The sequence below is a fragment of the Malus domestica genome, chromosome 01 (assembly GCF_042453785.1).
Source record: "Malus domestica chromosome 01, GDT2T_hap1".
Taxonomy (NCBI): Eukaryota; Viridiplantae; Streptophyta; class Magnoliopsida; order Rosales; family Rosaceae; genus Malus; species Malus domestica.
Window position 1 is genome coordinate 29,984,881 of NC_091661.1, and position 21,794 is coordinate 30,006,674.

At 39.0% G+C, this 21,794-nt stretch overlaps 4 protein-coding genes across 4 annotated transcripts; 3 read left to right on the plus strand and 1 right to left on the minus strand.

Annotated features, from left to right (window-relative positions):
- Positions 1 to 473: 473 nt before the first annotated feature.
- LOC103445183 (kinesin-like protein KIN-10C) lies at positions 474 to 4,717 on the plus strand. The gene is made up of 18 exons (XM_017326894.3): positions 474 to 768; positions 902 to 1,067; positions 1,175 to 1,375; positions 1,474 to 1,663; positions 1,781 to 1,986; positions 2,088 to 2,335; positions 2,446 to 2,488; positions 2,679 to 2,732; positions 2,854 to 2,898; positions 3,000 to 3,056; positions 3,152 to 3,208; positions 3,291 to 3,375; positions 3,471 to 3,793; positions 3,872 to 3,918; positions 4,005 to 4,026; positions 4,110 to 4,178; positions 4,299 to 4,337; positions 4,439 to 4,717. The coding sequence occupies exons 1-18, from the start codon at positions 557 to 559 to the stop codon at positions 4,481 to 4,483; spliced, it is 2,109 nt and encodes a 702-aa protein (XP_017182383.2). The 5' UTR covers positions 474 to 556; the 3' UTR covers positions 4,484 to 4,717.
- Positions 4,693 to 7,210, minus strand: LOC103445193 (uncharacterized protein At3g49055-like). Its single transcript, XM_008384182.4, has 5 exons — positions 6,150 to 7,210; positions 5,981 to 6,057; positions 5,499 to 5,610; positions 5,284 to 5,400; positions 4,693 to 5,159 (listed from the first exon to the last, which is right to left on the minus strand). Exons 1-5 carry the CDS (start codon positions 7,095 to 7,097, stop codon positions 4,812 to 4,814), a joined length of 1,602 nt encoding a protein of 533 aa, XP_008382404.2. The 5' UTR covers positions 7,098 to 7,210; the 3' UTR covers positions 4,693 to 4,811.
- Positions 7,211 to 9,738: 2,528 nt separating this feature from the next.
- LOC103442864 (U-box domain-containing protein 32) lies at positions 9,739 to 14,101 on the plus strand. The gene is made up of 10 exons (XM_008381662.4): positions 9,739 to 10,100; positions 10,268 to 10,389; positions 10,529 to 10,650; positions 11,015 to 11,119; positions 11,317 to 11,440; positions 11,540 to 11,617; positions 11,917 to 12,054; positions 12,300 to 12,827; positions 12,922 to 13,662; positions 13,745 to 14,101. The coding sequence occupies exons 1-10, from the start codon at positions 9,917 to 9,919 to the stop codon at positions 13,925 to 13,927; spliced, it is 2,325 nt and encodes a 774-aa protein (XP_008379884.2). The 5' UTR covers positions 9,739 to 9,916; the 3' UTR covers positions 13,928 to 14,101.
- Positions 14,102 to 16,186: 2,085 nt separating this feature from the next.
- LOC103442874 (uncharacterized) lies at positions 16,187 to 21,311 on the plus strand. The gene is made up of 10 exons (XM_008381670.4): positions 16,187 to 16,398; positions 17,454 to 17,657; positions 17,877 to 18,013; positions 18,132 to 18,176; positions 18,269 to 18,322; positions 18,661 to 18,765; positions 18,870 to 19,073; positions 19,161 to 19,246; positions 19,439 to 20,457; positions 20,574 to 21,311. The coding sequence occupies exons 2-10, from the start codon at positions 17,480 to 17,482 to the stop codon at positions 20,846 to 20,848; spliced, it is 2,103 nt and encodes a 700-aa protein (XP_008379892.1). The 5' UTR covers positions 16,187 to 16,398; positions 17,454 to 17,479; the 3' UTR covers positions 20,849 to 21,311.
- The last annotated feature ends 483 nt before the right edge of the window (positions 21,312 to 21,794 follow it).

Here is a 21,794-nt window from a genome sequence, read left to right on the forward strand (position 1 = left end):
ATATATATATATTTAGTTTCGGTTCGGTTCAGGATTTCCGAACTATTGAATAGGTAATACTGAATCCTGTATCAAATGGTTTCGGATCGGTTCGGTATGACGTCTTGGAAATTTGGGGAATTTTGATCTGGGATTTTTTTAGTTTGGGATCAGAATTTTTTCGGTTTGGGAAAATTTTTCCAACCCTAATTGTAGCCGATTCGTTAGATGCATGTATTGTATTGTACCAATTCGACCCCGAAAGACGAAGTTAATATTAATTCAGTTTTTTGAGTTTGCCGCTGGAGGTTTTGGGCTGTTAATTAACATGTATAGGTGGGTACTGGATTGTTCTGTGTTGGCCCAATTAATGATTCGATTCGTATCCTTTTCGGGAAGGAGCGTGTAAGCGCGCCACGTCAGTAAAATTTGAATTCCCTCCCAAAAATTTTAACGGCTATTTTGCTGGCACTTGCCAAAATTATAAGAAAATCATAAATAAATAAAAAAACCAGAACCAAATCAAGGGATAATTCGTACTGCTCTCTCTCTCTCTCTCTCCATCTTCAATTCTACGATGGCGTCGTCTTTGTGCGACAACCCTGACCGCACCAAGACCCCAACGCGCTCCAAACCATCTCGGAAGGTCCGATTTGTAGCGAAAGTCAGGGGATTTATGGACGCAGAGGCCGAGTTTTCGAAGGGGGACTCTTGGATCTCCGTGAACAAGCCCAATGGAGAGGGTTCGGAGAGTGTCACTCTCTCTTTCAAAGAGCAGCAGCCTACAAGGTAACGTCGATTTCTGTATTGAATTCCTACTGATTCTTACTCTTTTGGGTTTTGTTACGAAATGAAAATTGTTAATTTTTGTGACGTGATTAAGTGTAAGGTCACAAGTTTTATCATCTACTTTGTGTTGTAGTCGTAAAGAATCGTATGAATTGGATTACTTCTACGACCAACACGAAGACAATGGCGTAATCTTTTCGCGAGAGGTGAAGCCTCTAATACCTGGAGTTCTTGGTGGTTGTAATGCCACTGTTGTTACATTGGGAGCAAGAGGCAGTGGAAAGACTTGCTTAATTCAGGTGGGGTGTATTTCTCCCCAATTTCCCCCCCAAGTTTTAGTCTTTTAACTATTTTTTTCTTTCGAAATAGCATGTATAGTGATGAGATGAACCACTTGATTTTGAAGGGTTCTGCTGAGAAACCAGGTTTGGCAGCTCTAGCAATGGCTGAAATTTTTTTGGCCGCGGAGAAAGATGGAAATTCCGTTAATATATCATCTTACGAGGTCTATCAGGACCATGTGTATGATATCTTGGATCCAGAACGACGACTAGTTTTGGTACAGGGTGATGCTCAAGGGAAAATTCGGCTTAAAGGACTTTCTCGGGTAAGTTATTTGTTGTTTGTTTTCAATCGAGATAGCAAGAGCGGCTTTCTATTGTGCATTGTTCATGAGTCATGACATATCTGTTCATACCTTTCCAGGTTCCCGTGAAATCGGTTTCAGAATTCTACAATTTATATGTAAGTGGGTGTGCTTCCTGTAAACGAGCACAAAAAGTAGCTACTGAACTTCCTCGTCGCGGCCACAAGGGCTTGATAGTGCATGTATCATCTCCTAGTGAAAGTTCAGATGCCCTTCATGTGGGAAAATTGAATTTTGTTGACTTGGCAGGTTGTATGTCTTTTTAACAACAGGCCAAACATGTTTCAGCCTCTTTTTTTCTTCTCGTTTGTTGTTTGTTTGACAATGTTATATAGGAAATAACTTTATTCAATCTGCCCTTAATAGGTTATGAGGGAACCCGTAGGAAAAGTGTCGATGGCCTTAATCTTGTGGAGACTAGTAAAATTCACAAGTCAATATATGCCATGTTGAATGTTGTTCATGCTCTACGCGCTTCTGGAAATCATGTACCTTACCGGGAAAGCAAACTCACACATTTATTGCAAGACTCCCTGAGTGGAGCGCATAGAGTTCTGATGGTCACTTGCTTGGTAAGAGTTGTTCGTTTGGTTGCAAGTTTTCTTTTTCTGGTTTATTGTTGTCTGGGAGCTTTGGTTGTCTTTTGACCTTAATTCTTTCTTTTTCAATGTAGAAACCAACATTTTGTCAAGATTCCATGTACATGGTAAGCCTGATGTCTCGATCTTGTCAAAATAATAATGGGGCTGTCATGGAGTCTACAAAGAAGACTAAATGTTTGACAAGATCAGCGGTGGTTCCATCACGTAAGGGCCATATACCGCAGACCATTGTGGGTACAACAAAGAAACAAACCATTTCCAGAGCGCCTCTTTCTGAAAAGAAGATCAATTGCAGTATGACTCCCGTATTGAAAGGAAGGTATGTTATGAAGGTTTCCCTTTGTACACTAAGTTATAGCTGAATCATTTGTTCCCTTTCCAGTAATGACTGTAGTTTCTGAAATATGTGCTATTTTTTTCTTTTTAAAGGAAGCTATTTGATGAAAAAAATAAATTGACCAAATCGAAGAAGGTACATGATCTCTTACTTTGTGCCGAGCATTTCATATATCCTGGATATTTTTGATTTAGTGAAAAGATGGAAAAAACACCACCTTATATGCTAGAGTACACATTTTTATGGGAAGCATTTTGCAAATTGAAGTAATCCGATTCCGAATATGGTTTTTCAACCTGAGTTTACCTTATTAATTTTAATGCAGGGAAGTTCAATCTCAGATATCGCATCGACCTCAGAAACTTCTGTAGATAAAGAGGTAAGGGTCTTTTATATTGTACTTTTGATTTTGTCTATATTTAGAATTTCAAGAAGTGAGAACACTTTTGGGGGAGTAATCTTGTATTCTTATTTATAGGCATTGCATCGTATTTTTGCAGGAAATGTCCGTTTCAAGTGTTACGGAAGTAGCAGAACCTTCAGTGGTATGTAACTCATCCTTCACAGTACTCCTGTATTGTATAATTTGTATTGCTATAGACAATCATTTGGAATCTTCGATTGACGTCACTGATGGTCTATGCAGGAGAATACGTTGTCAGATGCACTGAAACCCCTGGAACTTACTTCTATGGGTGAAAAGGTAACGTAGAAGTCTAGAAAAATATAGTAGGAGGATTTTGTTTTTATAAGATGTAAATGTTAAAGGTGTGATGGGTGTCAACTGACATTTTGCAGGATAATTTATCATCAGATGCTCCAAAGCATGCAGAATGCATTTTAATGGCAAAAAAGGTAATGGAAAGTTTCAACACAAAAGCATCATGAGTTGGAATTGTGGAGTACCTTCTTGATGGATTGTTCATATTGTTTCCAGGATGTTTCTTTTAATTCTGATGCTCGTACTGAGAAACATACTCCGGGTGTCAACAGCCGAGATGACTTCTCTTTACTTGAAGAAGGTTGGTTTCTTATGGTTTGAATCGGCAAACCTCATCTGCAAGATATTGGATGCAAATTGACCTAACAAATCCTAATTTGGTCTTTCAATTGACAGGTCATCATGTTGAAAAGGAAGGCAAGAACTCAGATGTCAATGATGAAAAATCGCCGCCAATAAGTTCAAGATTACAAGAATTATCAAACAATCTGAAAAACCTTCTTTCTGCAACTCCTGTGTGCAAAAAGATATCAGATGCATCAAAAACCGACTGTTCTGCAACTCCCTTGTGCATAAAGATGCGAGAGGAGAATGATGCTTCATCCAACAATGTAGAACCGAAAACTCCGGCTAATAAGGGTACGAAAGACAATAGATGTGAGGTTACAAATGTCAACAGCCCTTGGGAAGCGCTTAGTGTGCGTAATTCTGAAGTGAAGGTATGATCTATACCTTATCTTCATTCTGTTCATGTCTTCAATTTCGTTCCAAGTTCTAATGTTATACCGTCATTGCAGCATTCTCTTGTTCAAGAATATCTCGGCTTCTTAAATACAGCCAACAAGTAAGTATATATGCTTTTCGATCAGTAGTGTGCTTCGTATCCTTACTCTACAAGCCTAATCTTTTCTTCATTTTTACTCCTTATAGGGAAGAATTGAAAAGATTAAAGGTGAGGATCGGAACCTCTTTTTTATTATCATCGCTGTTCTCTAGCGTTTTTCGTTCTCAACTTATTTGAAATTTTACGTTTAGGGGATTGGTGAGAAGCGAGCAACCTACATCATGGAACTGCGCGATGAATCTCCGAAGCCCTTCAAGAATGTAAGTATTCTCAAATCCCACATCAGAGATTTTAAAGGAAAACAAAACTAGTAGAGGGGATGTAGTTATATAATGCTTTTAAGTTGGTTTCTAATCCGATGTTGTTTTCTTTGTTTTCAGCTTGATGATTTAGAAGAGATCGGACTTTCGGCTAAGCAGGTATATCTCGTCGATTTTGAGACTTGTATGGATCATTTGCTTAACATATGGAAGTATCGATGTGTTCGATTTGACGCTGGAATTTGTGTTTTGTTGCACAGATTAAGGGATTGATGAAGAAGGAATTTGGAGGGCTATTCAATTAGCGAATCTAAAATTCGGAGACGTCGGAGAATTTCTCTCCTCCTTGTAATTTATTTCCGTTTGGTCAGTTCTGTATCACAAGAACAGATATTGTCTTGTTGGCTGGCATTGGCAAACATATTGCCTTAAACCTTCATGTAATTCGTTTATCGTGTAATACTTTGTACTCTGTTTTCTTGATTCCGCAACGAAATTTCTAAGAGACAGAAAAGGAGGAAACACTGCACATTGTAATCGTACTCGAGCAATTGTTTCTTTACATCTAAAAAATAAACGAAGAAACAAATTCAAACAAATACAACTGAATTGATCCGAAAAGTAACTGATTTATCACCCGCTATAGTGAAGCAAGGCTTGCATTTCAGGTAGGAATCGTCTTACAGGCTTAATACTGTTTTGTGCATTGTTAGAAGCTTTCAGGAGTCGCCATGGCCAACATATGTGTCTCACCCTTCGGTTATTGCGCTCTCTGCTCTCTGCTTCTTCTACTTGCTTTGTTAGTTCTTCTATACGTGCCCGTAGTCCTGATGCCCTGCTATCGGCCAGCTGCAGGGACCTCTCTGCTGCTGCCTGCGCAGCCATAGCGGTCGCTGCAAGTTCTTCTTTCATCTTCAGTTTGCCATTTGATATGTCGAGAGCCGCCTTTGTCTTCTCCAATTCTTGCTTCAGAATGGCGATCTAACGAAATAGCATACCAAAGTGTGAGAGACTAAATTCAAGAACACCAGATAAGGAAATAAAGCGTAGAACTAAATCTTAGTAAACACGCAGTAGCAATTAGTAATGGGGAATAGAAATTTACCACTTTCTCACGTTCTCCAATCTCAGTTTTCCCAGCTTCAACTTCTAGCTCGCAAGCTTCTCTCCATCTAGCAACCTCTGCTTCACTTTCCTTTATTTCGATCATGAGTTCTTCAACCTACGACAATAAAATGACAAAAACAATTCAGCAAGAAGGTGAATACACATTAGGACCGCAAAGCAAACAAACAACGGATTTTTGTTATAGCCCATTACATTTTGAGTTAAAACCCTCTCTCTATTCTCTAACTCCTTGATGTACTGCGTGTTTTCCGAAATTTGTTGAGCTTGTTTTTCCGCGAGACTCTGCAAGCGCTCAGTGTCTGACCTGGCATAGAATTGATAATAAGTAATCGACAACTAAATCAACGATGCTCAACGTAAACAGTATGGCTATAGTACAAGTATGGTTAGAGAAGTGCTTTCAGAAACTCATATTCATAAAAAGCTTGAACTATTGACAACTTTTCATCACATAACATCAGGAATCATACTCAAACAGTTAACATTTCCCTGAACTAAACAATGTTCTCCTTTTTTTCTGAACCGTTTGTAAGAACTAAGAACTGCCATCATTTCGAAATCCAAATTCAGGTAAATAACACCGAAACAAAGCTTATATCTTCGATAGCTAACCTACCTCACAATCAAAATACCAATGCAAATTCAAATACGAACATAATTCAATGACGAACTACCTAGATTCATCCAGAGATCTTCTCAACTGAGTGATCTCAAGCCGCAGGTTCTTCATGATCTTCTCTACAGTCGAGGCCTGATACGAATAATCAAACACGAAAATACCAACGAGAAATCATAAATTAGCTCAAACAATCCATGACCGAAACAACGAAAAATTGAACTCACCAGACTGATGACCCCCTCTTCACAGTCACTGCCATCCGATTTACTTCCTGCAGTAGACCCTGCACCGTCCAGCTTATCCCCGGAACTCTCCGGCGACTGCTCATTGCCCCCACTTCCCATTATAAACCCAAACCCAACTCTCTGCAAAATAGGCACCCGCTTCTGCTCGCTTCCCTTCAACCTCTTCACCACCGCCTCCTTCTCCGCCAGAGCAACCCTTAGCAGGCTGCTGATATCTCTGTTCTCCTCCGTCAGACTCACCACGCTATTCTCCAACTCCTTCTTCTCCTTCTTCCTCAGCTCTTTATACTCACTCACCTGCGCCTCCGCCGAAGCTGTCAGCCGCGCAACCGCCGCAATCTCCTCATAAACCGCCCTCCACTCTGGGTCGGATTCCGATTCCGCACCGGTCCCCTCAGCTTCTTCAGTTCCATTCCCTACCTTTTCGTCGCCGACGCAGTCGATTATTCCGATTATACCCTCCTTGATCGATCGGAGCGAATCCAAGCACTTAAGCAAAAACCCATCTCTCTCTTTTCTCTCAAGCTCCAATCTTTCAATCGTCTCCCGACAAACTCGCACCTCGTTTTCAATCACCTCCTTCAATTTCAGCTCCTCCTCCAATTTCGAGTCAAACCCATCTTCCTTTTCTCTCAGACAACCTTCGAGCTTCTGAATTTCGTCGCGAAGCGACTCTCTCTCGCCGGAAATTTCTCCGACGACTTTGGTTAGCTCGTTGTTGCGAGCCAGGGCATCGTCTCTCTGCTGCCGGATGAGATCAGAGTCTTCATCCATCGCCACGGACTTCGATAGCAGGGCTTGGTGTGACTGGCGGAGGGACTCGAGCTCGGCGAGAAGACCATCTCCGGATGCGGAGGTTTCTGGGTTGTTCGGCGGATCTGGGCCGTTCACCTGGGTTTCTGGGAGTGTTTCTGTAGGGTTTTCCATGGTCCATAGAGCAGACGATAACTATGGATCGTCATGAAGTGCGTGACTGAGAGAGTTAAAGTTTCAGAACTACCAGTCAAAGAAGCGTAGATGGAGAAGGAGAGAAGCAAGTTTGTGCGAGTTTGCGTTTTGGCGCGGGACACTTTCTGATGGGCCAGAAAGGTTTGGGCTTTTCTCTGAAACTGGGCTGTTGCAATTGGGCTTTCTGTTGAGTTGACTTTTTTGCCCATGTGTTGGTCCGGATTTATCGCTACTTCCGTTGAATTGGACGAGTCCGGATCCTCTCCGGATCCCCAAAAACTGAGCACCCTGAGAAATCAATCAGGATCGTTGAAATTTAATCTAACGGCTATAATTATTATAACTTTAAATGAGCCTCCTGTTTGTAATCGTTGGATTAAATTTTAACGGTCCAAGATCATTGCTTAGATTGCTCAGTTTTTGAGGATCCGGTTCCGAATTGGAACCCGACGAATTGTAATAAGTTTATATGCACCAAAGGAAACGACACTTTCTAAAAACCAGTTTAAAAGTTAGTCATTTTTTCTTAAAATAACAAAACACGTAAAATAGGGGGTTGAATATTCCCAAATGACCCCTATCAAGCCTTAACTTAATAAAAGGACATTAAACCTGAATATTATAAGGGCCAATTTAGAAGTACATTTAAAATTATGAAAGCGTTTTTAGAGAAAATATTTTTAGTAAGTGCTCTTTGTCAATGGCGGAGCCACATTAAGGGCTACCCTGGGCTATAGCCCATGTAGCTTTATGTGAAAAATAAAATTTTGCATGTAATTTTTATTAATTTTCGAATGTAACCCATTATATATTTAGTCTTTGATCCGAATTTCTCGGTTTAGTTATATAATACATTTTACAAACAATCTCTTTTTCTTACATCATTTTTCTCATCGCTTCTTGTACATGTACAAGTTTGGATTTGTTTGAATTTTCACCTGTAACTGTTTAATAGCGAAAATTCTTGGCTCACATTGTGAAAATTTTCTTCAGCTAGCTGGTAATGTGAAAAATACAATATAAAGTTTCTTTGTTTATATATTTAGATCTTTAAGCTAGCTCACCCGATAAAAAATTTCTAGCTCTGCCATTGCTTTATACAAGAAGCACTAGTTATGTGTTTTTTTCAGATAAGCGTCCTAAGTGTTTTTTTAGGATTTACTTACTTTTTTACTAAGTTGGTTCTAAATACATTTTTACCACAAAGCGTTTTCAACCATTTTAAAATCACTTGCAAACAAACCCTAATACTTTAAAGTGGTTTTGCTGCCTAAAATATTTGATGTGTTGTTGCAGGTTGGACTTGGAGTCCTTATAAAATGTCTGATTTTTCATACCTGTTTTTATTGTATTATAATCAGGAGATGTTGAGTGCTTGATGTTATTGGCTTTTGCCTAATCCGTATTAACGTGCTAATCAAACGCGTGTATGGCGTAATGAAGGCAAGTCTTTTTCTTCCCTCGTAATCCTACTCACATGGACAAGACGAACGTCCAAAAGGAATAGGAATGTGATATCCACATACTCATTTTTATTTTTTTACATGTTTTTTTAGTTTACAACCGTCAGATCGGATAAATTGAAAAATGTCAAAAGACATAAATTAACAAAAGATATATGAGAAGTAAAAAAACGTGTGTAGATAGCATAACACAAAGAATAAAAAGATCGTAATTGCCATGCAAGTGCACTATAATTTAATTTTATTAAATTATCTCGTTGGTTTGACTTTTTTCTACTATTTGTCTATTAATCTAGAAAGATTGACATATTCCTACTTAATTTTCCCTTTTATGTTCTTACGTGCAAAAAATGTCCAAGTTTGCACGAATTCAAACTACTTTATAGTAAATAGATATTTGTTTTAATTATGAACTTTGATTTTCTTTTGGTATATTTAATCAAATGACGCGAAAAAAAATGTGCAAAAAAGATGCACATAAATTTTTATTTATTTTTTGCTATTTTTGGGTATTGCTGAATTATTTTTCTATAGTGCCAATTATTTCAAATTTTTTATGACAGAATGATATACTTTTTGTTTTCTAACAAAGTGGTATTCTTTTTTTTTTTTTTTTTTTTAAAGCAAAGATTTCATTGAAAGATAGTGGCTACAAACCAATTGCAACAAATAAGTCCAATAAAATTTGGGATAGTCAAATCCCAAACAACAAAAGGACATAATAGTAAAAATAAAAACAAACCTAATTCCTATTCCGCACAGGCAGAAATCCGCCGCTACTGTCGACACTACCACCTTGGCAACGGCCACATGGGCAGCTGCCGACGCCAGCCAGAGAAAAGAGTCGACGACAGGAAGATGGAACTCCGAGTTTGTGTGAGAGAGAAGAAAAAAAAGAGCGGTTGCTAGGGTTTGCGACGGTATTCTTAATTATCTTATATTTTTACAAACTAGTGTAAATAGCAAACACTTTGTTCAAACCAATTTACCTAACACATGTCTACTTACTTCAATCTTAAGCATCGAGTCCATTGACAAAAACTTTCCTTTATTCCATTAACTTTTCTACTTTAACTTTATATAAAAGGACACATTTATTAATTTTTCCTCCAAAAAAAAAATAAAAAAATAAAGGTGTAAGAATCTCAGCCCAACCCAAATAAGTAAAGCCGTTTTTGTCACGAAGCAGGCAAGACTAATCCTCCCACCGTACAAATTACCGCGTCTTTACGGGCTACAGTCACTCGGTCATGACTGAGTTTTGACTCACCGAGTTCAAAATCCCCCAAACCCGGGATTCGGAATTCCACGAGACTCGGTGGCGGTACTGTTCCGATGGGGAGCGTTGGAGAGGTCGGAGAAGGGCGGGTGTTGTCGGATGTGGAGGAGACTATATTTGTTGCTGTGGGGAAGGACGTGAAGCAGAGCGAAACGACGCTGGCTTGGGCGGTGAAGAACTTCGCCGGGAAGAGGATTTGCCTGCTACATGTTCACAAACCTTCTCTTCTACTGTCGATGTGTGAGTTCTTTACTCTGAAAGTTGAATTCGATCAATGTCTTTAGTGTTTTTGAGAAATTGACCTTAAATTGTGTTTGGCTGCTGAGAAAATCGAAAAGAAAATTTGAACTTCGAGGCAATTGTTTTCAATTTAGAGTTATAATTGTGATTTTTGGTACTATTTGCAGCAGAAGGGATCGGTTCTGCTAGTAAATTGAAACAAGGAGCAGTTAAGGTGTTACAGGTAGCTGAGAGGACGAAATTACGAAAGCTTCTAGATCAATACCGAATGATTCTCACCGGAGCGGGGGTAACGGCTCGCTTTTCATTGTTTTCATAGTTGTTTTGATAATCTACACTATAGATCGTGCACATTAGTATTCGAAATCTGAATTTCAAGTATAGGGAGAGCGTTATTTTCGTCTTAGGGTGCTTTCTTATGAATGCAGGTGGAGGCAAATGAATTATGGATGGAGATGGGAAATGTCGAAGAGGGGATTGTCGAAATAGTTGCTCGGCACCATATTAGATGGCTTGTCATGGGGGCAGCTGCAGATGAACATTATTCTGAGTATGCATCAGTGAATATACTTTTAATGATAATTTTTTTCTTTAGTCATGCTACTGTGTCGTTCTAGGATTCATACAGCTGACCCCACTTAGTGGCATTCTAGGAAGAAAACAATGCAAATGAATTATGAACGCAGTGGCGTTCTAGGATTCATACAGCCGACCCACTCAGTGAGACAAGGCTTTGTTGTAGTAGTCATGCTACTTTGTCGTTCCTAGTGCTATGTGGGTAAAATCAAAGAAACATATTCTATTGCTGGTAAATCTAATTTAATGATGAAGGGCGTGTGATCGGTAATGAGTTGAAAGACTTGTGAACATGCATATCATTTATGTTGACTGACTCATCCTTGCTGGGATTGCAGGAGATTGGCTGAGATAAAGTCCAGGAAAGCATTTTTCGTATGCCAAAAGGCAGCTAGTTCCTGTCATATTTGGTTTGTTTGTAAGGGGTACCTCATATATACAAGGTTTGGCACCTTTCACACCAACTCATGCATCGGCGGGTTTAAGTTTTTCTTAATGTATTGGCAGACTGGCTCATAACTGTTGTTTTCACCCAAGTAGCTTTCCCTGTTAAGTTCAAACTGTCAATTTTGTAACTTTGTTGCGTTGTCCTTATACGTACTATATTTAATTGCCACTTATATGAAGCACGTGAAAACAGGGGAGACAGAGAAGATGAATCTGAAATAGAAATTGCCCCTCCTCTGCTGCTGACGAATTGGGCTTTTGGAACAGAGCAACCAGAACACTTCAGATCAGAATCAACTGATTCGCTGAGAAATCTGGTAGCCTCACTACCCAGACTGTTTTTTTCTCCAATGAGAAATTCTGTTTGACTTTTCGCTCTAATGTGAGGTGGTACTAGACAAGTAACTTTGTTACAGAGCTCTGCAGATGCTGAGGAAGATACCAGCGAGTTGGAAGAAATATCAGGGAGGTCGACCCCGTTGATGATAGATGCGGTGAGAAAATTCATTCATTGGCACCCTTTGTATGCAAGTACATGGATGATTTTCATTACACATCATTTACTGCTTTGCTGAAATTGTACAAAATTCTTCCTAGAAAACCGCTTAGGTGTGCATGTTTATAGTTTCTGTTTTATGTCCTGAGTTTTGAGTTATGGGGAACATATTGGGGCAGATAAAGAGCTTCTTTTGTGCTCTGTCAGGCTTTAGTTGTGGCAAAAACTTCTTTTCAAGTCAGTGTGTGCTGTACTTTTCAAACCATTTGATTAGTCTTTAATTGCTTATCTTTACAGGAGGGAGAAGAAAATGGTGAAAGTTATCATAGCGTAGAACAAGCCATTGTGGATGCTAAGAACTTAAAACTGAAGGAATTTGAAGAGACAACTAGGCGGTGGAAAGAGGAAGATGATGCGGTGGAGGCTAAATGCAAGGTAAAATTTGGAATGGCATGAATTGCTCATGAGTTAAACTGATCTCATTTATTAGCCTGATCGTTTTCTAGATTGAATGCGTCAAACTTTGACCTTTTGGGTTTCTTTAGATGCTGGTATTTGTCTGCATGTGGTGTGCATTTGTGCAAGCATGCATATTTTGGTGATTTATGCATACCTACTAATAGCAGATACTGTCTCTCATTCTTCACCACAAAGTTTGTGTTGTCCATGCCTTCTTACAGGCCAAAGCATTTGAAAGTTTATGCACTAAGGAGATGAGCCAAAGAAAAGAGATGGAAGAAATGCTTGCTAGATTAAAGCAAGAAATAGACAGGGTGAAGGATGAGAGTGAGGAATCTATAAGACAACTCCCAATGGTTGAGGACAAGAAGTTAGTGCTGGAGAAACAACTAGAAGCGTCACAAAGTGAGGTCAAGGAGTTAGAGGAGAAAATCATCTCAGCTGCGGGGCTCTTGATAAGTTTCAGGGAAAAACGGGATAAAATGAAGATAGAGCATAGAAATGCAATGAGAAAAGTCAGACAGCTAGAGACAATGATAAATGGGGAAGCTGCAAGCTTTGATCAGGCAGAATTCCCTATCTTCTCTTTTATGGAGATCAACGAGGCAACTCACAACTTTGATCCGTCCTGGAAGATTAAAGAAGGAAGGCGCGGAAGTGTTTATAAAGGGATTCTTCGCCACATGCATGTTGCTATTAAGATGTTGCCTTCTTATGGTTCTAAAACTCAATTGGACTTCGAACATGAGGTAAATCTTATGTTATGTTTTCTACAGTATTTATGTGTTATTAGAAAACCAGTGAAACAGTTGTGAATTCATTATTTCGGTTCAATTCCATCAGGTAGAGGTCTTGAGCAGAGTGCGGCATCCAAACTTAGTAACACTAATTGGAACCTGTCCAGAATCCAGGTCAGTTGTATATGAGTACCTAAAGAATGGCTGCCTTGAAGACCTCCTTGCCTGCAAAGACAACACTCCGCCTCTTCCATGGCAAATTCGAACGTCCATTGCTACAGAGATATGCTCTGCCCTCATATTCCTTCACTCAAATATCCCCTGTCTTGTCCATGGGAACGTGAAACCCAGTAACATTCTCTTTGAAGCGAACTTTGTGAGCAAACTTATAAATTTGGGCATCAACTCTTTGATCCCACAGAACGAAAACCCGACCAACTTCACCAAAATACGTAGTGACCCAAATGGAGCTCATGTGTATATGGATCCAGAGTATCTTGAAACTGGAAAACTCACACCAGAATCAGATGTTTACTCATTCGGGATTATACTGTTGCAACTTTTAACTGCAAGTCCGCTTTCAGGAATAGTGAAGGATGTGAAATATGCATTAGAAAATGACAACTTCAAAGCATTGCTGGACGTTTCAGCCGGAGATTGGCCACTAGAGCAAGCAAAAGAGATGGCTTACATAGCACTGAGGTGCTGCGAGAACAAGCGCTTGGATCGGCTAGACCTATTGGTTGCCCACGAGGCAATGAGAGCTTCATACGCTGCCTCAGCAACGTGCTTGGTTTCCAAGAAGCTTATTCGGACACCATCCCATTTCGTCTGCCCCATTCTGCAGGTAACTTACGTCCATCGGACTCGAATTCCAATTTCTGTAGAATCACTAACTGAACACGATATGCGTTAATTTGCATTTGCAGGAAGTCATGCAAGATCCACACATTGCAGCAGATGGTTTCACATACGAAGAAGAAGCAATACGGGGATGGCTGAAAAGCGGCCACAACACGTCGCCGATGACAAATCTTGAGCTCGAACACTGCAATCTGGTCCCCAATTATGCCCTCCAGTATGCAATTCAACAGTGGCAACTACAGTTGTAAAAATTACTCGCATCTTTACTTCTTTTACTGTTTGTATACACAGTGATTATACCTGCCTGTAGCATCATTATCTTTAGAAAATGATTTTAGGCCAAAATTAATTACTGATTATACTTCAGAACCATGGAAATCGGAAGCTCGTAGTCTAATGATACTTTTTTATTATTTTCTCAACAGAGGAAAATGTTACAGGTTCGAATCTCGTTTATGCCTTTTGATTAAAAACTAACACAACATGAAAACTATAAGAAAGAAGAATCCTTATTTTGGTTACACGATCTAACTTAACTATAACTTATTTATTCGCTGCCATCATAATTTAACTAACTCCAAGGGCTCCAATGTCGTAATTTATCATTGACAAGGTTCTAAAAGTCGTTAGGCGCTAGTCGGGCGGCGGGTTGGGGCCTAGCGCTTAGGCGGCTAGGCGGGAGCCTAGGCGGACTAGGCGGATTTAAGTAAATCTATCATATTTCAGGTAAATAAGTGTCTGCTTCTACTTGAAATATATATAATTTCATCATAAACTACAAAATAGAATGCATATATATCAAGAAGTATTGGAACATAATGAAAACATGTGAAATAAGGATATAATGTTTGTTCATTCAAGTATGCAACAAGTCTCTTACAATTTATTGGAAAAAAATAAAATGCAAAATGAAAGTTATGTATTTTCTGTCTAAGTGAGTTGCAACCTAGGCCGGTCTAGGCGGGTGCCTAGGCGGGCTAGGTGGGTGCCTAGGTGGTCTAGGCGGTGGGCTGGGGCCTAGGCATTAATCGGGGCGGTGGGTTGGGGCCTAGCGCCTAGGCGGCGCTAGGCGGGGATTTTTAGAACAGTGATCATTGGTGTAAAAGAAATTCCTACTGTCATTCTACGAAAAAAATGGGAACAATATTTTTCAATTTTTGGTAGGAATAATGGAATAATTATATGGCTATTAGCAGGAAAGTGATTTTCGCGGTCTTGTTTTGTTAGTTTTTTATTTTTATTTTACGGTGTCAAATTAGGTTTGTTGTCTGATTGCACTCACAAAAATACCCGGATGTACTCTGGTGGTCAAACCCGACTCTACGCATCACACTCCATTTGTGAGATAGCTGCCGCACTAAAGTTTCGCTTTAAAATAAAGTGTGAAGATCACTATTCTCGATAATCTCAAGTTTTATCTTTCGAGCGAGACTGTGAAAATCACTATTTTCAATAATCTCAAGTCGAAAAAACAAGTAAAAAATCTGAAGTCCAATCTTTGTTGATGGGCTGGAAGCCCAATGTTATAATGAACTGAATTCTCCCAGTGAACCAACTTAGGGGTGTATTCAATTGGGATTTTGAGGGATTTTAATTCTTTTAATGAATCTAGTTGTATTTAATTAGGATTTTAAGTGATTATCTGAAATTTAATATGTATTCAATCAAGATTTTAAGATAGTTTATTAAAATCCTTAGAAATCCGGGTGTATTCAATTAGAATTTTAAAGAAGTTTATAACATTTCAGGTGTATTAAATTAGAATTTGAATTTAAAGAATTTGGAAAAGTTGAGGAATTAGAGGGAATTAGAGAGATTTTGTAGTGTATTTTAAGCATTCACAAATCTCACATCTTTCTATGAGATTTCGAGGGAATTGAATTAAAATTTTACATAGAATCTCTACAAATTCGTTAAACTCCATAAAAATCTATGAATTTATAAATTCATTAAAATCTCTCGAATTCCCAATTGAATACATCCCCTTAAAGAGAAATTTTTTATTATAACGGGAATACAAGTGATACACCACGTATTTTTATAAAAGTGGTGAAATTTTTTATTTTTTAAGTTATTAACTTTTTAGTACACATATCTCACTATTTATATGGTAACACGTGATGTACCATCTCGCGTACGGATCATATTGAAAATTTTCTTCAACTTAAGGGTTAAGGCTATCAATCTCTCAATTCCAAATGCTACCCCTTTTCACTCTCTCCCTCAGCGCGTGAAACAAACCCTACCATCCTCCTATCCTATGTCGTAATCTCAAATTTTATTTATTTAATATAAGAAAAATTAATGAAAAAAGATTGAAAACTTTGAGTTTTAATTATAAGGACAAAATAAATGGTAAAGTAAATAATAATATGTTTAACTTTTTAGTGTAAAAATATGATTTTTCGTTAAAATGAACATAACCTTAGAATTTTCTTTAAAATTCCATTTAATATATTTATTTTCATTTATTTTATTTTATTTTTTCCTTTTACTGCAAAGGGTTCCCTTCCTTCTCTTCCATCTCTCGCCTTTATATTTTCTCCTTACGAACTCTCTCACTGTCTCCGTTCACCTTCGGCTTGTCAATTTCTTGCATTTTCTCGGCGATTTTCCTTCCCGCCAAACACTCCGAATCTCCCTCCCGCCTGCTCCGATTCCCGCAGATATCCCGACGTCCTCCCTGTTCTTGAACCGATCTCTGCTCGCGCCTCCACTGGTACGTAAACCGATTACTCCCTCACTTCCTTCTCACCCATATATATACACACACACATTTATACGTATAATATCATATATCGATCACAGATCACGTGTTTCCATACCTTTCCGAGCTTCTCCGAATTCTTGCTTTTTGAGTCTTGATTTTTTTTTTTTTCAATTGAATTGTTTCTCTGTATGATAGCTGGAAAAACTCTGTATCTGTGCAATGAACGAGAGAAAACCTAGAGATTTCGAATTATGTGTGTATACATTTATGTATGTATTTGTGGTGTATGTGAAATCGTTAATGATGGAATTTCAACTTAGCTAAGTGAGGTTTACAGTCGTCTCTGATCAAGTTTGATTATGCATGTTTATGATTTTAAGTTCCGGAATGCCGATTATTTGAGATTTATTGAAGTTTCCTTTCCTTTTAACATTGGTTTCGATTTCCCCTCATATGTTCATTCGCCTACTCTTGATTTCATTTCGATTTCGTTGTATGATTATGTTTCTATAACGAGGTATATGGATATATGTTCGTTGGATGCGGAGGCGGAGGCATTTTTCGCTATGCATTCTTTCTGGTGGATCTGTAATCCAGAATATGTTTAGGATATAGAATTTTGTAGGTTTTCACATTTTTTGTTACTTCCTATCTTGTAATGGTAGATTTTTCATCAGTTTTCATGTTATTCTTCATTGTTTAAACTATGGGTCTTTTCGTGGTTGTTTATGTGGTGAAAATAATTAAGTTACTCGAACTTTGTTTGTTGGCTGGATGTTCTAATTCCTCTTTGCATTACTAAGTTCGGTACAACACATGTCATATGATTGTGGCTTCTTTAATAATATCGCACATTGTCGGACTTATTAGATACATAACTTGTTTGGAAATAAATCTATTTAGCTGTCATGCAGATGAAACAGGATGCTTTTGTTCCCTGAGCTTGCATTCTATTGCTACATCCACTTTAGATGTGGTGTATTCGTGCCTCAATCCAGTTCAATTGAATGTCATTTAGTCATTAGATGTTTACCTTGTTTTTATTTGTCCTACATTTTTTGCAGAGACATCTGGTGGATTTGTATTTCTGATGTCAATTGCAAAACCTACGACCTCAGACTCTCTGTATGCTATGAAATCAGAGGAGGAAAATGATTCCCTTGACACTATCATTGGACAAGTTGCGAAAGAGCCATCTATTTCTTTCTCAAGGGCCGGGGATAGCCCAGTCCCGTGGATTCAGCTACTTCATGCCTTAGATCAACAAGGTACTGGAAACTAATTTGTATAAATACAACTTTGTTTGATTATAGAAGTAGTGAACCATTAGATTGAGCTTTGTGCCATACCTAATGGGGAGTATCCTGAGTTTGTTTTGCCTTTCTTGGTCCACTGCTACGGCCAATGGCGGTTTTAATATTCATATTATATGTCATAAGAAGGCAGTTTGGTTATAAGTGTTTGATGACACATGTTACTTCTGGCAGAACTTCCAGGTTGGCCCCTGCACTCTCCTATTAAAGTGCAGATGCAAAAGTGTGACAAATGCCCACGAGAGTTTTGCTCATCCATCAACTACAGAAGACACATACGTGTACGCCATCGGTTGAAAAAGCTTGATAAGGTGTCCCATCTATTTTAAACTGTTATAAATTTGTCTATTGTTTTTCTGTGTGTTGCGACTGTGAGCATCTTTTGCCGTCCATCGTGTTCAAAATACTTATTTTGTTTAAATCTTGTAGGATTCTTCTAAAAATAGGGAGCTTCTACGTGAATTTTGGGACAAGGTACAATTTATTCTTTGAATACTTTACGTTAGGGATACCTTCTTCTTAGTGTATGTGCAGCTTAATCCTTACATGGTTTGGTGTTTGTCTAGCTCTCGCCAGAAGAGGCAAAAGAAGCTGTATCATTCAATAATGTGACTTTGGAGGTATTTTCTGTTACTTGCCTGTGTTTTTATGGCATGCATCATAAGTTATAATCATGTACCGCGGTATGCATGTGGTGTAATTTAAGTGACAAATTTTCCCCCTCTTATGCCTAGATTGATCACAGATGAACCAAAGTAGGACAGTAATGTGTTTTTATCCCAACTGATCATAGTTTTGAATTGACCAAGATTTGTTCTTTGCGCCTTCCTCCAGTTAATTTCTAGTGGGCTTCATTTTTTCCAAAGTCATTATATTTTTTGTTAAATTGTTACTTAAGTGCAATCATTTGAAAGGAACTGTTTTTAAAAGAGATCTCCTAATTTAATATATTTTCTAGGAAGTTCCAGGGTCTTCAATTATAAAGGCATTGACAATACTTATAAGGAAACCGGGATTTTCTTCTTTGCCTCACGTTTGTTTGAAGGCTGGTCCTGCCCTTCTGGTAAGACATTATGCTTTTTCTTGTGTATGAGTTTTTATTGTAATGAACTGCCACATTGCCTGTTCAGTGGATATGATATGTTTGATTCTTTTCTTTTTATCCAGGATATTGTTCAAGCTAGACCTTCCAGATTTCCCATATCATCCCAGGAGTTATTCTCTATCCTCGATGATGCAAGTGAAAAGACGTTTCTGTGTGGGACAGCCATATCAATGCAGAGATATGTTTTTGATGGAGAGGCTGGGAAAATTGGCCTTGAATCAAAAAACTTAGTTGCTTGTACAAGCTTCCTGGTGGAACAGATATTGGTAAGTTTCTGGTTTCTTTTCCATCTTTTAATATGGTTGATTTTACTCTCTTTTTCGCGTTTAAATTCGTGGTGATTTTTTGCTCAGTTGAAAGCCTGGCATGCTGACAAGGATGCGGAAGCTTTGAGGTTACAGAAGTTGCTAGTGGAGGAAGAAGAAGCTGCTCAAAGAAGGTACACAACAAGCCTTTCTATTTGATTTTCAGCACATTTCAGTTTTTCAATTGTGTCGGTGGGAAGATTTTCAGTGCCTCTTTAAACTCGGCACTCTGTAGAGTATAGACCAGCATGACTGGGTAATCTGTTGCCTGTTGTTTTTTTATCAGTTGCATAATCTATTCGGTCTTATTTTCTGAATAACTGTAGGCAAGAAGAGCTCTTGGAAAGGAAAAGGCAGAAGAAGCTTAGGCAGAAAGAACAGAAGGAAAAGGATCAAGGACATGGGGAGAAGGTTGATGTTAAGGAGAACATTGATGAAACTCTGGAGGCTGTGCCACTCGTAGAAACATCTAGTCCTTCAGCAACATTTGATTCTGACACGGCCAGTTCGGATGTGCTGGATCATGTCTGCTTATCACTTGAACCATTCCATTTCTCAAATACGGATGAAAATGCAGATCTCGAATCTCAGACTGGAGTTAGCGTTGGACATGTTGATTCGGCGAGTGGACCAAATGTTGAACGGCGGGTGGTGCAAGGAAATGGTAGTCGGCGTGCAGTTGCTCGATGGCACATGTCTCCAAAATCACAGCGGTGTGTGCCCAATGGATTTCATGGAGGCCATAGTTCTCAAACAGCGAAGCATTCATCCATACACCACCACGGTAACCACAGGGATGTAAGGGCTGCTTCCAGTGGCAATAGAGTATGGAGTCGAAAGCCCAAACCAGAATATGATGGGGGGAGTTTGAAAGCTGGAGTACAGGAAGAAGCATCTGAACCAGATCAAATCAAGAACCATGAGGTTTTGATTGGTTCTATACCAGTCAATCTTGGAAATTTTTGCCAGGAAAGTAATAATCTGGCTGGTGTTCATGATGACTGTCTTTCGGAGAAAGGTCAAATGCTAAAGGACAATCTTCAGGATAAAACCAATAAACCTGATCTGGTACAGAGTGGCACAAACCGGTCAACAGTGAAGCTTTGGAGGCCAGTGAGCCGGAATGGAACAAAAGGTCCTACGCCAATTCAGAATGGCAGCAAAGAATCTGACATAAATGTGGTAGCTGAAAAGGGCAACAGCCAAAGCCCTTACAGTGAAAATTGTAAAAGATCGTGTGTTGTGGATGGCCATAATGATGGAAACGGGAACGGCTCTACTCACCCCGATGAAACACAAAGCCTGGGCTTCTGTAGCCGTGCGGCAGAAGATTTTCTTGCACAGAGTGAGTTCAGCTCCATTTTGTATCTTGTTCTATTTTCTCTTTTGTACAAGCAGCTCCCGGTTAAAGTTAATTAACCCTGAAATACAATACAATAAGGACACGTCTTGTTTGTGCAGGATGGAAGGAGGCTATTGCTGCAGATCATGTGGAATTGGTTCTATTCCAAGACTCCGAACCTCCCAGATGCCCAGACAATCAAAATGACGGTGAAGTAGGAGCGAATCATTTGTTGAAGTCTAAACACAGCATTCTTGGCAATGCGGAAAACAGGCTTGTAGATGGGGAGGCATTTGATTTGCCAACTGCTGGAGCTGCTAAAGTCAGGCGCAGGACGAAGCATGACAAGGGTGTGAAGGTTAAGTACATTCCGAAACATAGCACAGTTGCCTAGTAATAGAGGGTAAAGAGATCGTTTTTCTTCTTTTTTTTGGGGGTTATACAGCATGCACAGTTTAGCCAATGATTGTATTCTTAGCAGCAGAAGGGTCCAGTTTTACCAGCGGTCTTCTGTCAGAAAATCGAAGAAAAAGTTTTGGAAGATAAGTTTTTTTTTTGGTTATAGTTCCCTCTTCTCTTTGTCATAGCAGATTGATTAGAGTAAGATTTTTCTTCTCTTTGGCAGAAGTTTCTGTAATGAATTTGGTTCTTTGGTTTGAGCCGTCATTGTCCGTTGCTATGCATTGTTTGTACCGTCTTGATGACATCATCAATGAGCCCGACAGACCAAACGAGTTGGTTTCTGGACAGGCGTTTCGTTTGTGAAGGTTGCATTTGTGATGTCGTTTCAGGTTACAGTATTTGAAGTTGTAAAGGGTGATATTTTTTGATCAAATTCGATTGTGTAAACTTTCCAATCGACTGAATTTCCTCTATTTTCGGGCTAGCACATGGGCTACAGGTGACCAATTTCCATGGGCCAAGCCACTTGGCCCGGAAGATTGCGCCTCCACGGCCCCTCTTCCTGCACACCTATTAATCTTGGTTTTTGGTTTTCAGCTTAACGAGAAATCATATTAGTCACCACCAAGTAATCACAATGTCACGTGTTAATCTAACTATACATGATCTTGTGTTATTGAACCGAGACGTTACAGTAGTCGTGTATCCGGTCCAACAATATCCTTCTGGTACTAATGTATATTACAACAAATTTTGTTTTTATGATTAACAGTGCTGGCATGCTCAAGATTTTCTTTTTCATTACGTTGAAAATCGATTTTACTATATAGACGTTTATAACCTCCTCCTCCATTCCATGTAATTATAATCTTTACCATAACATTGCCATTCATAAATCAAATTATTTCGTGGATTGGATTTCACTTGACTGTCTACGG